At 42.0% G+C, this 18868-nt stretch overlaps 1 protein-coding gene across 1 annotated transcript in view; it reads right to left on the bottom strand.

The window, feature by feature from the left end:
- The window catches only part of TMEM45B (transmembrane protein 45B), a 32133-nt gene that overhangs the window by 3287 nt on the left and 9978 nt on the right, over window positions 1-18868 (bottom strand). The window contains exons 2-5 of the mRNA XM_077457871.1: window positions 17547-17738; window positions 14984-15196; window positions 13863-14047; window positions 2960-3105 (exon numbers count right to left, since the gene is read on the bottom strand). Of these exons, the coding sequence (XP_077313997.1) occupies window positions 2960-3105; window positions 13863-14047; window positions 14984-15196; window positions 17547-17730 (728 nt within the window). The 5' untranslated portion in view covers window positions 17731-17738. The remainder of the gene's footprint in view (window positions 1-2959; window positions 3106-13862; window positions 14048-14983; window positions 15197-17546; window positions 17739-18868) is intronic.

Below are 18868 nucleotides of genomic sequence, written 5' to 3'. Positions count from 1 at the left end.
AGCTACCCACCCGTGTTTGGGAGCTCGCCACCCCTGCTGTGGTGTCAAATAATTAAAGTGCAATACAGTGCCTCAAAACACAAAAAAATATATTATATATCAAAAACAAACAAAAAATCAGTTACAGAGTACTACGGATATCCCAAGTGATTGATCACTCAAATATTAAACAATTAATTCAAGTGCTCAATGCATATTCTAAGTGTGTGATGACTCCAGTGCTGATCAACAACTCCAAATTTAAGGTGCTTCTTTTATTCACCACCAAGTGATTCCACCACCACCAGTTGAAATGGCCATGTGCCTTTAGTTCATTTAGGATAACTATTCCTTTTAGGGGTTCCACCAACTGCCTCTCCAAACAGGAAATAGAAACCTCTCGTGCTAGTTTTTCTCACAAAAATATATAAGGGACCATCATAGTGCAGTATATCAAACAAATGTATTTAAAAGTGTTAAAATGACAAAATTTACACTCACATGTGCCTGAGCCGGCACCAAGCATGTCCAGCCGTGTACGTGGGGATATCTGTTAAAATCTGTCCCCCTATACTCCCAGTTCCTTCTGGATAGCAATGTGCGTTCCATGGTAATCAAGTGCGTTCCAGACTTCTCCCTTGTACACCGGAAATGGTAAACCGAGATCCCAGCAGCCGCTACGCGTTACGCAAGGTTTGTTGCGTCATCAGGAAACATGACGCAACGATGACGCAACGAACCTTTCAAAATGCGTAGCGGCTGCTGGGATCTCCGTTTACCATTTCCGGTGTACGAGGGAGAAGTTTGGAACGCACTAGATTACCGTGGAGCGCACATTACTATCCAGAGGGAACTGAGAGTATAGGGGGACAGATTTTAACCCATATCCCCATGTACACGGCTCAACATGCTTGGTGCCGGCTCAGGCACAAGCACATGTGAGTGTAAATTTTGTCATTTTAACACTTTTAAATAAATTTGTTTGATATACTGCACTATGATGGTCCCTTATATATTTTTGTGAGAAAAACTAGCACGAGAGGTTTCTGTTTCCTGTTTGGAGAGGCAGTTGGTGGAACCCCTAAAAGGAGTACTTATCCTAAATGAACTAAAGGCGCATACACAGATTTCATCTGGTGAGTGGCCATTTCAACTGGTGGTGGTGGAATCACTTGGTGGTGAATACAAGAAGCACCTTATACATAAAAAGAAGCACCTTAAATTAGGAGTTGTTGATCAGCACTGGAGTGATCGCACAATTATAATATGCATTGAGCACTTGAATTAATTGTTTAATATTTGAGTGATCACTCACTTGGGATATCCATAGTACTCTGTAACTGATTTTTTTGTTTGTTTTTGATATACAATATAATTTTTTGTGTTTTGAGGCACTGTATTGCACTTTAATTATTTGACACCACAGCAGGGGTGGCGAGCCCCCAAACACGGGTTAAGTGGGTAGCTCTGCAGTGGTGCCAATATTTTGTATGTGTTTGACTTATACTGGCATATAGCACTTTCATAATATTTAATATCTTCTAGGGAGGTTTTCATATATGCACGGAACTTTGTGGGGTTTGTAAAACAACGTAAAATAGTGTGAAATTTAAATAGTTAGCGCAACCCACGTTTTATACATACTATGTTAAAACAGCATAATTTTCAACTCAAAGGGAACATGCCCTGAGGTCATTGGACACTGATGCCCAGGCCAAATTTACCAGTGCCAGTATGTATCAGTTAGAGCTGAACTCCAGCTTTCCCTTCAGTCTTGCACAGTTGTACAGGCTCCTCTCCTGTACTGAAATCACTTACTCTGATTTCATTGCTTCTCACATTTTGCATTAGAAGCCGCAGCAAGTCATATAGCACCCACTTCATTTCCAGTCCCCTCCCCCTACAGTTAGAAACATACACAGGGAACAAAGTTAACCCCTTGATCGCCCCCTAGTGTTAACTCCTTCCCTTTTTTTACAGTAATCAGTGCATTTTTATAGCACTGATCGCTGTATAAATGACAATGGTCCCAAAAATGTGTCAAAAGTGTCCGATGTGTCGACCATAATGTCGCAGTCTCGATAAAAATTGCAGATCACCGCCATTACTAGAAAAAAATAAAAATAATAATAGAAATGCTATAAATCTATCCCCTATTTTGTGGACGCTATAACTTTTGCGCAAACCAATCAATATACGCTTATTGCAATTTTTTTTACCAAAAATATGTAGAAGAATACATATCGGCCTAAAATGAGAAAAAAATTTGCTTTAAAAAAAAAAAAAAAAATGGGCATATTTATTGTAGCAAAAAGTATAAAATATTGTTTTTTCAAAATTGTCACTCTTTGTTTGTTTACAGCGCAAAAAATAAAAACCGCAGAGGTGATCAAAAACCAAAAGAAAGCTATATTTGTGGGAAAACAAGGACGTCAATTTTGTTTGGGTGCAGCATCGCACGACCGTGCAATTGTCAGTTAATAGCGAAGCATTGCCGATTCGCAAAAAAATGGCCTGGTCATTCAGCAGCCAAATCTTCCAGGGCTGAAGTGGGCATTACTTTGCCCAGGGGTCCATGATGCTTTTAAGATGGCCCTGGGTGCCATGTGTCATGTCTTTGTAGTAAAAAGGTACTATTGGAAGAATTCAGCAGAAACAGCCATGATGGTTTGGCAGCATTATGCTCCTGCAGGATAGTTACGTGCTAGAGATGTCCCTTTTTGTTACATGGGTGATCTGCGCAGTAGTCAATCTCTTTAAAATTGACTTAGTGTGAAGGAGACCATCCCATTGCTAGCCCCCACACAGATAAGGCTGACCTTTGGGGCAAATTGCTCCATTACCAATCTCTACTCTCTCAGTCTGTCCTAGTGTTGTGTTTGCCTGCATAATGAAACTCCGCCAGTAGGCGGAGCCCACAGTTTTGGCACACACAAAGCCCTAATCCCAATTGGATCCCATTTTCTTTGCCGTTACTTACCAGTAGACCAGGAAATAGTTGGCACTCATGATCATCAAGGCCACAGCATAATGCCAACAGAAGCACATGGTAATGAACATAATATTTTCGTGATCCTTCTGGTCCCACTCAGCCCTTCCTCCTGGCGGATACAGCACAAACGCAATCTGCAAGAGTATAAAACATGACTGAGGCCTTCAAATTTAGATGACTTTGGGTGATATTGACAACCGAGCTTATATAATGAAAATCAATGTGAGATAAATACAGGGCTACCACTGATAACTACTTCCCTCTGAAAATATCACCTTCCTGGCTGTCATGTTGAACCCTTGGCTTAAATGCCTTCTGAGTTACTGTCCTCAAAAACATAGTATGAGCAGTGATTTTACGTATAGAATACTTGTTCAAAGTTAGGTGCTTTATAAGTGCTGAAGGCAAAGACAGACAGGCAAGCAGCATTTCCAGAATGTACTAAGAATCAGGATACCCCATATTTCTCTCATAATGGATGTCCCTGAATAAGAGGATAAAAACAGAATACAGTAACACATTAAGAAACTAAACATCAGGTATCTTTTAACCACTTTAATACAGGGTATTTGAACCCCCCTTCCTGCCCAGACTAATTTTTCGTTTTCAGAGCTGTGAATGACAAATTGACTGGTCATTTGGGGTAGGGAACACTCCTACGCTGCAGCTTCGCTGTGAGCTTGGGGATGGTCCATCCCTTGAGAGATGGCACGCTGCCACGCTCTGACCTCCTGGAGGGTAACAGAGGCGAAGGTGAAGTCTTCACTGCCAGCCTGCGACATGGCTCCAGCTGAAGTCAAGGAGAGGGGCGTGCGCTTAAGAATAGTTGTAGAAGTATGATAGTAAGCAGAGTTGGATACAGAAAATTTTGATACAAAGGAAAATGAGAAGGACAGGAAAAGGATTGACAGGCGCAGTAGGGAAGCCGGGTTGCGTTCTGAAGCATTGAAACGCTGTTGAGTAGAAATTTAGAAAGCTCAAAAGAGTGCATGGCAACCAAAGTAAGCCAGGAGGTGACTGGCCTGGTAACCGATAGCTTAGGGTGCCTGTCTGTGCTGAGCACAAACCTGTAGACCAGACCCCCGGGGCGTGCTGGGGCGAGAAGCTGAAGTCTGGTACAGCCCAAGTAGGAATGTTGCGTTCTGTAGTTCGTGATGTGAGCTTAGTCTGCCAATGCTTGCACTATCAACAAGCCCAGTCGTTTGGCGACCATATCTGCATAGGTGAAGGGTTGCTCTTCGAAAACATAGTGACATACAAAAGAAACGTGACAGTAACTAACACCCCAATGAGCAGTTCAGTCGTGTATGTGAAGTAAACATTTAGTAAAAGGATGCTGCAGGATGATGTCAGACAGGGACCCATGTACTACACACCTGACTGGCATCCTAGTAGTGAAGTCCTAGTTGAGGTTTAAAACTCAGTCGACCGGGAACCTGTAGTAAGGGTGACATACAAGTCCATTTTTTTTTTCCTATTATATACCTGTTAAAGCGGAGTTACACCCAAAAGTGGAACTTCCACTTTAAGCACTCCTCACTCCCTTACATGCCACATTTGGCATGTCATTTTTTTTTGGGGGGGGGGACCGTGGGTGCTTAGTTTTGAGTGGGACTTCCTGTCCTACTTCCTACTTCTGCTTACGGGCCACCTAAGCGGCTCCTTCTATCCCCCTAGGTGGCCCCTCCCTCTCGGCAATCTTGTGGGACACGGGAAAGGTCCCAGAAGATTGCCTGTCCACTGGGAGAGCGAAGAGCGGCTGGCGGGTGGCCACAATTTCAATGGAGGCGCCGAGGAGAGGAGAGGAGGAAGGGAGGAACGATGCTCCGTGCGGCCGCATTGCTGGACCGTGGAACAGGTAAGTGTCTGTTTATTAAAAGTCAGCAGCTAAACTTTTTGTAAACAAAAAAAGCCTGGAACTGAACTTTAAATCACCTGGCCCTGGTGGAGATGCGACCCCTGTGTGTTTTTTGTTTTTTTTACCTGAAGAAATAACGTCCAACCTGCTGTAGGATGGAACAACCTGAATTTGACTGACCTAAAAGGAGAAACTACAGAAGGAAAAAGGTGAGTGGCTCGACTGAATGCCACTGGAGATGATGAGTTGGCGGATTTTGTGCCACTGGAGAAATGCTTGCAACAATTGCAAGAAAGGTGACCTTATTGGCAGACAAAAAAATAAGGATAGCAGAAAATTGAATATGTAGGATTGAACTATAACCATGAACGATTGTGACTGTGCCTGAAAGTGTAAGAAATTTGTCTGATACGAATCGGTTGTAAGTGAAATGAAAAAATCTGATATGATTTGGTTGTAGGTGAAATAACTCTGATGAATCGGTTGTAAAATTTATGCAATGAATCCGTTATGAATCGGTAGTAAGGTGAAATAATTCCGATACAAATTGGTTGTAAAATGTATGAAATTAATCTGATACTAATTTGTAAGTGAAATTACATAAATCCGATACAAATTGGTTGTAAATGAAATTACTCCAATATGAATCGGTTGTAAACTGTATTAAATGAATCCGTTACAAATCAATTGTAAGGTGAATGAAATTAATCCAATGTGAATCGTTTGTAAAATGCGTTAAATTAATCCAGTACGAATTGGTTGTAAGGTGAAATGATTACTTACCCCTGTGGGGCCTCACGTTTTGAACTACAAGCAGGAATGGGAACATGACCTAGTTAAAACTTTCAGTACAACACGACAACACATTCTTAGGTTTACGTAAAAATCAAGAGAACACAGAAGACCAATTTTAAGATTCTCTCCAGGTGGTACAGAACCCCAGTGAGACTGAAAAAAATATTTTCAGACACTTCTGATCAGTGTTGGAGATGCCAGGGAGACAAGGGCACCATCATACATATTTTTTGTACCTGCCCTAAACTATAACACTTTTGGATGGAGGTCCAACGCATCCTCCAAAAATTTACAGACCACAAAATTTTGAATGATTCAGCATTCTTCCTCCTACATACTTCCAATATACCAGGGAAGATATACAAAAAATCTATTATTCTTCACCTTCTCGACGCTGCTAAAGCTTGCATCCTCTTAAGTGGAAATCCCCGCAACCCCCGACAATAGGGATGTGGAAAGTAAAAAGTCGAAAAGTAAAGGAAATAGGTAGAATGGAAGATCTAGTTCTGATGGCGCAAAGCCAACAGGAACGATACTCCAAGACCTGGTCACTCTAGAATGTCTTTACCTTTTCAGACAAAGGAAGAACCCTCCTTGATGGTGACCTTAACTACTAAAATCCCCCTACTAATTAACTAATGACCCTACATGGTACTTTTAATACGATATATCCTGCATTTCGTTGTATGATATTTTATACTTCAATAAACCATATTTGGTTGACCTGCGCCATATGGAGCCCATTTTTCTTTTTTATCCTATATTTGGGCATTGGTGTCCTTTTTCCTATACCAATGTTCCTTGGATTGGCTTGGGTGTCGGGTGTCCATTGCTGTCTGGAGTCATAAATCGATCATCGTATCCAGCGTGGCATCTTCGTATCACCAGGAACTAAGGATTTATGCTCGTTTGACCCACTGCCTTATGGCATGTGTGTTCACCATACCCGGTAAGAGTACCCAACTTCTTATCTGTGAATCCATTTGAAGTGTCTACAGGCTTTCCAACCGGTCCATCTGGATCATATGTCAAAACCCTGTCTGGAAACTGGGGGAAAATAATTTTTTCCTATCTTTACGCACTTTTTTGGATACATATCATTTGTGATACCACATTGTGTTTCACTATCACATGTTTTGTTATATGTGTTCACATGTGTACGTATTCATTGCATGTGTTTGAGTGTCCACACTCACCATATTATCATTTATGTGTACTGGCCACTTTTAGTTACCAGTCCCTTCATTTATGTGTTTAATTTTTTTTTTGTCACATGCATAGATGTTTCCACTCATATGGTCACATTATTTAGCACTACACTGATTTTTGTATACATCTCTAGAGACGCTCTCCTGTGTTCCTGTTAAAGACTTGCTTGACTGACATTCCTACTGGCTCCAGATCCTGCTTGCTGTTCTACTACGCTGTTCTCTGGCTCCCTGGCGTTTTGGCTTGTCTGACTGTCCATTCCGGTTGCTGAACTCTGGCTATTTTTTGACTACGTTTACTCTGTTTACCTTTTTTTTATTATTATTAAACAAGTGTGATTTAACTGCACTTCTGTCTCAGTCTTATTCATGGTTTCTGACAGTAGGCGAAGGCCATGAATTCAGAAGATGCAGTCAATCCACTTGTTGGTAATATTTTTTCCAGATGGATGGATGAGCAGGATCACTGCATGGATCAGTTTTCCATGGCATTACAAATGCTCCTGAGTCCCACGGCTTACCTGGAATCTCCCATTGTGGCTGCTCCGGTACAACCTGTGTTGCAGGCCATCCCTGCTGCTGCTCCAGTCTCTGTGCAGACACCTACCTCAAGTATTACCTTTATAAGTAGTATGTCTGGTTCCACTCCACTTTCTCAGCGATTTGGAGGTGATCCAGTCCAAAGCTGAGGGTTTCTCAACCAGGTTGAGATATACTTTGAGGTGTTTCCCACGGATAGACGCAAAGTGGGTTTTGTGATATCTTTTCTTTCTGAGAGAGCCTTGGCCTGGGCACCGAGTAGGTCAGTGAGGATGAACCCATGCACTTGGGCTTCACGCGTCTCTCTGCAGATGAGAGAACTCTTAGGAGGAGGGAGAGATTATGCCTTTATTGTGACCAAGCAGGTCACTTTTTGAAGTCTTGTCCTACCCATCCAGGGAATGCCTGATCCTTGTGGTCCTGCCATGGACAGACCTTAGGTGGTGCTGTTTCATCCCCAGTTATCCTGAAGGATAAGCCCCTGGTTTTGGTTGCCCTTTCTAGGGCTGAGTTGTCCGTCGAGATACGGCTTTAAATCGACTCTGAGGCTGCAGGACTGTTCATTGATGCTGCCTTTGTATCGAAGCACTCAATTCTGCTGCAGCTGCTTGACACTCCACTTGCCATTGAGGCTCTTGACGGGAGACCTCTACAGCCTGCCCATGTGACTCATGAGACTGTTTCATTGTCCATGGCCGTAGGGGCTCTTCACCATGAGATAATCTAATTCCAAGTTATTTCATCACCTGCTGGTTATTGGTTATCCTTGGTGGCACAACCCCTCTTTGATTCGCTTCGTGCTGAGGTTCTCTCCTGGTCGCCACAATGCAGTAAGACATGCTTCCAGAAGATAGCAAAAGGTCCTGTGCACCTCTTCACTTCCTTGCCAGAGAAGTACTACAATTTTACCAATGTCTTTGACAAAGGTCAAGCCAGTAGTTTACCTTCATACCGGTCGTATCATTGCACAATTGATCTTCAACCTGGTGCCATACCCCCTGTGGCCAGGTTTACCCTTTGTTGGTCTTGGAGGATAAGGCCATGGAGGAGTATGTTGCAGATGCACATCTCTAGAGATGCTCTCCTGTGTCCCTGTTAAAGACTTGCTTGGCTGACATTTCTTCTGGCTCCAGATCCTGCTTGCTGTTCTACTATACTGTTCTCTGGCTCCCTGACATTTTGGCGTTCTGATTATCCATTCTGGTTCCTGAACTCTGGCTATATTTTGACTACATTTATTTTATTTACCTTTTTTTTATTATTATTAAACAAGTGTGATTTAACTGTACTTCTGTCTCAGTCTGATTCATGGTTTCTGACACCAGTACATTTTAGTCAATTAAAATTATTATTATTATTCACGATTTATATAGTGCCAACAGTTTACACGGCGCTTTACAATGTAGAGGGGGGACAGCACAATTACAGTACAGTTCAATACAGAAGGGACAGGAGGGCCCTGCTTGTAGAGCTTACATTCTAAAAGGGAGGGGGTGGTGGTACAAAAGGTAATAGACGCATGGAATGATTTGATGGGGGGTGGCTCGGGGACAGTTAGGTGGGTGTGGGATAGGCTTCCCTGAATAAGTGAGTTTTCAGAGATCTCCTAAAGGTGGACAGGTTAGGGGCTGATCGGATATACCGGGGCAGGAAATTCCAGAGGATGGGAGAGGGGGACAGCAGTCGCAGATCGATTAGTGAGGTGTATTAGTCTAACAGCAGCATTCATAATAGACTGGAGGGGGGATAGCCTGCGTAAGGGCAGGCCATTAAGGAGAGAGTTGCAGTAGTCAAGGCGGAAAATAATCAAAGAGTGAATAAGTTGCTTTGTGGTGTCATTAGTCAGGAAGGGTCGAATTCTGGAGATGTTACGGAGGTTAAGGTGGCAGGATTTAGCCAGTGATTGGATGTGGGGCTGAAGGAGAGGTTTGAGTCAAGGATTACGCCCAGCACCCTAGCATGTGTGGAGGGACCAATGGTTGTGCTGTTGATCTTAATGGTGAAGTCATGGGGGGGGGGACCGGGAAGGAGGAAATATTACAAGTTCAGTTTTAAAAGATTGAGTTTGAGAAAGTGGTGTGACATCCATACCGATATGTCATTAAGTAAGTTTGAGATCCGTGAGGAGATCGAGGGGGGTGAGTTGAGGAGTGGAGAGATAGATCTGGGTGCCATCGGCATAGAGGTGGTTTTGGAAGCCATTGGAGGTTATCAACTGGTCCAGGGAAGAGGTATAGAGCGAGAATAGGAGGGGCCCAAGGACAGAGCCTTGAGGTACCCCAACAGAGAGAGGAAGAGGAGCAGAGGAGATGGAGTTGTAAGTGACACTGAAAGTGCGCTGAGATAGGTAGGAGGAGAACCAGGATAAAGCAGAATCACAGAGGCCAAGGGCTTTAGTTAAACAGGAAGTAAACTCTGCTTTTTTTCTTTATTCTTACTTGTGTAAAGGCATAATATGCAATGCATACTAGCACATTATGTGACACTTACCTGCAAACAAAGCCCTCGCCCCCAGCCCCCCCCCCCCCGCTGGAGGCCACATCCATCTTCGCCCTTCTTCCTTCTGAGCACAGGCAGCCGTGCATGCGCCAATGTCGTTATCGGCACAGTTTACATTAACCACTTAACAACCGCCCATAGCCGATTAACGGCTTCAGTGCGGTTGTTTAACTCTGAGAGGCCATTAATTAACGGCCTCCCAGAATTCTGCTCTCGCGCGCCCCCTGGGGCGCACACACGAGAGCATCCATGACCGCCGGGTCCAGTGGACCCGGCGCATCACGGAAAACGGCCGCTCATCTCGGCCGTTTACCACGTGATTGCTCCGTCAAATGACGGAGTAATCACTTGTAAACAAACCGGCGTCATAACATCGATCGGTACAGCGGAGGGGAAAGAGATCGGTGTCAGCAGCGCTGTGGGCTGCATCTGCAGTGCCCACATCGCTGCTCACCAAATTTAACCCCTCCATACCCTGGCAATACTCTGTAATACCAGCTAATACTCTGCAATACCCACCAATACTCTGCAATACCCCCCCAATACTCTGCAATACCCCTCAATACTCTGCAATACCCGCCAATACTCTGCAATACCCCTCAATACTCTGCAATACCCCTCAATACTCTGCAATACTAGCCAATACTCTGCAATACCCGCCAATACTCTCCAATACCTGCCAATATTCTCCAATACCGCCAATACTCTCCAATACCCGCCAATACTCTCCAATACCCGCCAATACTCTGCAATACTAGCCAATACTCTGTAATACCCGCCAATACTCTGCAATACCCCGCCAATACTCTGCAATACCCGCCAATACTCTGCAATACCCCGCCAATACTGTGCAATACCCGCCAATACTCTGCAATACCCCGCCAACACTCTGCAATACCCTGCCATAAATTGCCATACCCAGCCATACTTGGAGATACCCTGCAATACCCAGCCATACACGGAGATACCCAGCCATACTCGGAGATACCCAGCCATACTCGGAGATACCCAGCCATACTCAGTGATACCCTGCAATACCCAGCCATAGACGCCCCCCCACCGCCCTCCGGTGCTTCTACCAACTCGCCAATACGATCAAAGCCAGAATCTTTTTATTTCTTTTTTAATTTTTATTTCAGGCTTCCCAGCCTAGAGGTGAGATGTGGGGTCTTATTGACCCCCAGATCTCACTGTAAAGAGGACCTGTCATCCCATATTCCTATTACAAGGGATGTTTACATTCCTTGTAATAGGAATAAAAGTAATCAAAAATTTATTTTTGGGGAAAAAAATGTCAAACTAAAATAAATAAAGTAAAATGAACAATTAAAAATAAAAATAAAATTTAAAGCGCCCCTGTCCCCATGTGCTCGCATGCAGAAGAGAACGCATACGTAAGCCCCGCCCACATATGAAAACGGTGTTCAAACCACACATGTGAATGTTAGAGCGAGAGCAATAATTCTAGCCCTAGACCTCCTCTGTAACTCAAAACATGTAACCAGTAAAACATTTTTAAAGCGTTGCCTATGGGGATTTTTAAGTAGCGACGTTTGGCGCCATTCCACGGGCATGTGCAATTTTGAAGAGTGACATGTTCGATATCTATTTACTCAGCATAACTTCTTCTTTCACTTTATGGAAAAATTGGGCTAACTTTACTGTTTTTTTTTTAAGCACAAAACTGTTTTTTCCCAAAAAAAACGCGTTCGAAAAATTGCTGCACAAATATCGTGTGAGATAAAAATTTGCAATGGCCACCATTGTATTCTCTAGGGTCTTTGCTAAAAAAATATATATAATGTTTTGGGGTTCTATGTAATTTTCTAGCAAATAAATGATGATTTCTACATGTAGGAGAGAAATGTCAGAATTGTCCTGGATGCTCCAGAACGCCTGATGGTGCTCCTTGCATTTTCGGCCTCTGTATGTGGCCACGCTGTGTAAAAATCTCACACATGTGGTATCGCCGTACTTGGGAGTAATAGCAGAATGTGTTTTGGGGTGTAATTTGTGGTATGCATATGCTGTGTGTGAGAAATAAACTGATAATATGACAATTTTGTGGAAAAAAAAAAAAGGAAAAAAAATCTTGATTTTGCAAAGAATTGTGGGAAAAAAATGACAACTTCAAAAAACTCATCATGCCTCTTACTAAATACCTTGGAATGTCTTCTTTCCAAAAAGGGGTCATTTGGGGGGTATTTGTAATTTTATGGCATGTTAGGGTCTCAAGAATTGAAATAGGCCGTCAGTACTTCAGGTGTGATCAATTTTCAGATATTGGCACCATAGCTTGTGGACTCTATAACTTTCACAAAGAGGAGATATTTAATGTATACTGTGCCGATGACGACATTGGTGCATGTGCTCTGAAGGAGCGGCCGCCTGTGCTGTTTCTTCAGAGCACTGCACCGTGACCAGTGGCTCCCGCGCATGCACGGGAGTGATGTCACACAGTTCTTGCCAGTCACACAGCCAGAGTCCACGGACTTGGAAGGAAGAAGGGCGAAGATGCATGTGACTTCCAGCGGGGGGGGGGGGGGGGGGGGGGGGGGTTTGGCGAGGCATTTAAGTATTTCTCTGGAATTGCCAAACTCATTATATACTCCTGGAGTAAGAATCTAATAACATGTTATAATTTATTGTACTAACCACTTGAAGACGAGGCCTTTTTTTGTTGCTTACAAGTTAAAATAAGTACTTTTTTTGCTAAAAAAACCCAAACATTATATATGCCGCAAACATTATATATTCTCTGTAATGCCATTGCACATATTACCTGAATGTATTACCAACATTAAATATTAAGAAAAAAAAATTAGAGCTTTTCTTAATTTTTGTTTTTCTTTCTGCAGTTTAGTAGATATCCCTACTTATTCCTGTGTGGTAGTGCAATACATGTTTAACCGCTTCAATACTGGGCACTTTTACCCCCCTCCTTCCCAGACTAATTTTCAGCTTTCAGCGCTGTAACACTTTGAATGACAATTTTGCAGTCGTGAAATTCTGTACCCAAATTCAATTTTTATAATTTTTTTTCACACTATTAGAGATTTCTTTTGATGGTATTTAATTACAAAATGTTTTATTTTTTTTAAAAAAGACTTAAAATTTTGTTTCTGTAGCAATTTTGCAAAAATAAATATTTTTTCCCCTTCAATGATGTGCACTGAGGAGACAGCACTGAAGGGCACTGATGAGACTGTACTGAAGGGCACTGATGAGATGGACATAATATGCAGCACTGATGGGCACTGATAGGCAGCGCTTATGGAAACTGAAAGGCAGCACTGATGGGCACTGACTGGCATCTTTGTTGGGCACTATGGGGGCTGCACTGATAATCAGGGCACTGATTATATGTACAGGTCTCCCCTGTGAGGAAATGCCACTGATTAGCTCTGCCAGTGTGAGGCGAGGAGAGCCGATAACCTGCATTTCTTTGCTTACATGTGATCAGCTGATCACAAGGGTAAAGAGCCACGTCATCAGCTCTTTACCAAGATTGGGGTCGCACCCTGTCCCAGGTATACATCATGCCTGTAATCGCTGCGCTGCTGTGAGACTGGGGTGATGTCATATGCCTATACTGTGGGCAGGAGGTGCTTAAACTTTAATGTGCTATCATTATAGGCTGGGGATGAAATTGTATTGTGGATTTAGAAAAGGCCAGCAGAGGATGTCAAAGAGATAATGTGATTGAGTGTAATGTGTGAAACTGCATAGGAGAGGGAAAGGATTGGTGAGAGCCTGCGTCTCTGAGCCAATACAGCTTGCCAATAGAGTCATGGGGCTGTGGTTTTAACAGATAGGCGTAGCTCTAAAGAAAACTGAAGTTCAGGTGGGTAAATGTCCCTCCTTCATATTTTCATCTTGTTTTCGTTCGTTGATGAAAATTGGGATTGATTTTCGGCATAGTTTTCATCAATTGACTTAAATATATTAATGTTATTTTCGTTGCCTGATGCCCTCTTGGGTGGGCACCTACCTGCCAGAACCAAGTTCCCTGGAGGATAGTTAAACTAGAGCGGAATAATTCCAGGATAACGTTGTCATTTAGAAACACTTCAATCATAATACTGATAGAGCCACCAAAGACTGCTATGAGCAGCAGGGAATGGATGTGCTGATCCAGAGGGGGCCGATTGTGGACATGGTAATAGAATAGGAGACCTGTCAAGAGAAGAATGACGGGGTTATAATGAAAAATAGAAGGAAATAAATAGTAACTTATTCAGAATTCTACTGCCTGGTAAAGGGACCTATCAAAGACTAAGTTAAACATTTTAAGCAATATCTAGAGTCTCAGCTTCAAAACATTTGTAATCATTTGAGGTAGCCATAGACGTGAAAACAATATGGAGTTGATTTAATAAAAATGGAGAGTCTAAAATCTAGTTCAGCTGTGCATTGTAGCCAATCAGCTTCTAATTTCAGCTTGTTCAGTTAAGCTTTGATGAAAAAAAATTAAAATGGGTGCTGATTGGTTTCTGTGTAGAGCTGCACCAGATTTTGCACTCTCCATTTTTAGTAAATCAACTCGATATTGTTTTCACTTTTATGGCTACCTCATCTAATCACAAATGTTTGAAGCTGAGACTCTAGTAAATCAACCCCCTAGGTGTTCAGAAGCCAAAGTGGGAATACAGACTAACAGGCATAAAAAAGCTAAAATAACTTTCAATAAATCAAATGGACTTTATTTAGCTCAACAATGTGTGTGCCCTTAAGAACCATTGAGAAGTTTTTCTACATTTTCTTATATGCTGCTTGGGAATATGAAAGACATAATCAGATTGATTGCTCTAAGCAACAAAGATTTATTTTTCAGACTAATTGATAAATATGGTTCACAGTACATAAAGCACAACTACGCCGCTATCTTTAGCAATATAAAAAACAATCAACAATGGGGAAACTAGTTCTGGTGACAAATCATCATGATGGGATTTTCCTTCATGCACAAAAAAATAAAAATAGTAACATTAAACATGATTAACCATTTTCTTATATATCCAGAATAAAAACAAATAATCAAAACATTTAGCTTACAGATACACTTTAAGTGAAGACCTAAAAAAATAAAAAAATAATAATTAGCCTTCTTACCTTCAATAAAAACAGCCAGCGCCAGTGAGAGACGGTCCAGCCCCCGTGGAACATTAAGAGGAAAATAGGTAAGGATGTCCACCACTCCAGAGAGGCCATAGAAGAGGTACATCGTAGAATGTTGCCAATTCATCAGCTTCACCCAGCTGTGCTCCTCACCATTAATTAGGTGCATATGAGGGCCATCCGGTACAAACTGCTCTGCCAGTATACCTGAACAATAAATTATTAATAATATGATATTTGGCTACTAATGCTTTACCACAAATATCACAATCTTGGAACTGCTGCAAACCAAAGTCATTAAGAATGTTTGATCGCTCCCACTAAGGTATGAAGTGTCCTGCCACACTCATTACAGTTTTCTGAATGCAGTTTGGCATGTCTCAATGCTGAACTGATAAAACAGCACTGAATTCCCATCTGCTGATCATATGACATGTTATGCCATCCTCTCTCCTTTCCAACCCTTGTTACACAAAGCTCCAAAGTAGTCAGAGGGTACAATGGTGACCTGAAACCAGGGTTTAACCTCTCTCATTTTAATCTGAGCCCAAATTTATATGGCAGCTCCAAAAAAAAACTCCGGACAAAAACAATTTTTGCACTGCAAAAAAAAATAAAAAATACTATCAATTAGTGTGTGCCATTTGTGTATGTTGCTGCATTTGGTAAAATGTTTACCTTCATTCTGCTCTTATGCCCTATACACACGATCCGACTTTCCAACAACAAAACCGTGGATTTTTGTTTGAAGGATGTTGGCTCCAACTTGTCTTGCATACACACGGTCACACAAATGTTGGCCAACAATTACGAACGTATTGACGTACAAGACGTATGTGATATCTTCATTACGAACGCTAGTTTTACAAGATCGAGCTCTTCCGGCTCGTACTTGATTCCAAGCATGCGTGGACTTTTGTGTGACGGACTTGTGTACACATGATCCGAAAGTCCGACAGCAAACATTTGTTGGGGGAAAATTTGAGAACCTGCTAGCCAACATTTGTTGGCGGAAAGTCCACCAACAAATGTCCGATGGAGCATACACACGGTCGGACTTTTCGCCCACAAGCTCACATCCAACATTTGTTGTCGGAAAATCCAATCGTGTGTACATGGCATTACAGTAACAAACCAAACAGCAGCTGCTGAGACACACACAGTTCAAATTGGAATATACAGATCATAGTGGGTGGTTTGCTCAGCACCTCATCCATTGAGAAAACATCTTGCATTCTTTTCACAAATGCAAGACATTCTGTGGATGGAGGAGGTGCATCATAATCTCCCTTCGTCCACTCACAGAATGCAGTGTGAAAAGAATACAAAATATTTTCTCAAATTATGAGGCGCCGAGCTAACAACCCGCTGTGATCTGTGTACTCCAGCCAGAAATACTGGATGTTCGACATTTCTGTAAGAGCTGAATGATAGTAAAGGTTTTTCCAAATGCAGTACACACAAACGGCACACACTTTTTTTTTTTTATTTCCTACTCAAAGCTTTATCAAGTTTTTTAGTCAATTACAAGATTTAAAAAAAGGTAACAGGCAGATAAAGTACTGAAAGGAAAAGAGATCATATACCATTGCAAAAAACTGGAAAAAGACAGCGCATTTCAGACACTGGCTTATATAATATTTTCTGTTTCATTTATGAAATGACCTTTGAGTGCTGTCATCTCATAAAGATGCACAAAAAACAAAGTCGATGACACATGCAAAGAACAGGCGCTGCCTTAAAATCTGGTTCAACAGCATCATGATCCTTCACATGTATATAATAGGCAAAGCCACTGGAATGCTGTCCTCTTCCGATTGGGGAATCTTTTGAGACCACCACAAAAAAGTTTTAAAGTGTAGCGCATTACACCCTAAAATAATTTATTAACAAGCCAAAGAACAAAAAACATACTCACAAATGACCACAAGGCTGAGAGCATGTATATAAGAACCCACTTTGATGCCTTGAGTTTGTTTTTCGCATTATATCCATATACATGATTTGTTTTTGCCATTTTTCTATGTATTAGCTGAGTAATTTTAAGCATAAAATTGTGTTTTAATACTTTTTTGCTCTGCTACATGTACTTTTTGATAATATTAACATTTTATATTTTATAACAAAGTTTTGTCACAAGCCTGGGACTTTAAAGTCCCACCCCTAAGGGAAAAAAATTGCATTTGTGCCAAAAAATGTTGGTGGGCCGCTGAACTAAAGTACGTCTAAGCAGTTACTACAGCCTAAATATATTGAGCAAAAAAGGCTGCTCCCATGTAGATATTTTGATAGGAGCACTGGGAAATCTAGTATTGAGAGCAAAGGGTGCTGCATGTGCCTAAAAACATGAAACAATCAAGGGCAATGAGGCCAAAACTGTGATCGCCTGTGATGCTTTTTCAAGGTGTCTCCCAAATTCAAACTTTGGGAAATCTCTGCAGAGAAACATTATGCGGAGCCAGCTTTCATAACAAATGAGGATCCTCTGAGAATAAAGTATTTTGGTTAAGTAGCTATATCCAGACTAGAATTTCTGCTACCCACCTCCAGGTCTTACCTATGAGAGAAAACACAGCCTTCACTATGCCCTCAATGAGGTCCAGGCGCTGGTAACACTTGCTGGGGTGGCAGTTCTCCTTTCCTCTGTTGCTGAGGTACTTGAGTGGGTATTTCACAGACCACCACAGGCCGAAGACAAGGAAGAAGCTGCCCGGCAGGGCGTGACCCTTAAAGTTTGCCATTTATGTCTCTGGAAGAGGAATTAAGAAAACCTTAATAGACTGATTGTATGGTTTGAAATTACAGACTAATAGAGGTGGCACCCAATGACTGGGCACAGCGTGTGTTAGGCTCATCATCCTGGCAGAGTAATACAATATGCATTTTATCGCGCCAACACAATTAACGGCTCTGAGAGTAAGATTAGAGTAAAATCAATAGTTTCATTCAGTCACTGATGACGGATAGAAATCAAATTGCTTTTGAACAGGAGTCTAACTGAAAACTGAAATTATTACTAAACATTAAAGTGCTCCTGTCTACAAAATTTTAATAAACAAGTACTCTGCTGGTATACCAGACATCATTAGATGATAAGTATTGATTAGAGGAGATCACCGAGTACTGGGCACTTAAATGAGATGGCTGTATTCATTTTCACTTTTCAGGCTAAGTACAGAAAAAAAAGTTGAACCTGCCAGAAATCCAAAGTGACTGTAACTTCCCATTGGACTAATCTGAACTCTCAAACAGTGTTGTAAGCTTTTTCAGCTATCTGCTGCACTACAAAACACCTCCTCTCAAAGTAATGGGGGGGGGGGGGTATTTGCAGTCCAAATCAGTCAATCATCCTAAGGTGAAAACATTGCTCCCCCATAGATTCAGTGCATTGGGTGAAAGTGGTCATCCTGGGACAGGAAGCGTGTTAATGGTAGACTCATCACCTGAAAATCAACAGATAAGGCAGGAGGGGAAAATTTGAATTTCCCCACTAAGTGCTCTAGGTCATTTTGGATAAATGAAAGTACAGTATATTCCCAAAAGCAATGGGCCACCTGCTTTACACACACATGAACTTTAATGACATCCCAATCAAAGTCCGTAGTGTTCAATATTGAGTTGGCCCACCCTTTACATCTATAACAGCTTCAGCATCTCTGGGAAGGCTATCCAGAAGGTTTAGGAGTGTGTATATGGGAATGTTTGACCATTCTTCCAGAAGTGCATTTGTGAGGTCAGACACTAATGTTGAACGAGAAGGCCTGGCTTGCAGTCTCCACTCAAATTCATCCCAAAGGTGTTCAATTGGGTTGAGTGCAGGCCAGTCAAGTTCCTCCACCCCAAACTCACTCATCAATGTCGTTATGGACCTTGATTTAT

This window comes from Lithobates pipiens, unplaced genomic scaffold (genome assembly GCF_037356315.1).
Source record: "Lithobates pipiens isolate NorthernLeopardFrog02 unplaced genomic scaffold, aLitPip1_a1.2 Scaffold_27, whole genome shotgun sequence".
NCBI lineage: Eukaryota > Metazoa > Chordata > Amphibia > Anura > Ranidae > Lithobates > Lithobates pipiens.
This window is presented reverse-complemented; position numbering and strand designations above follow the sequence as displayed.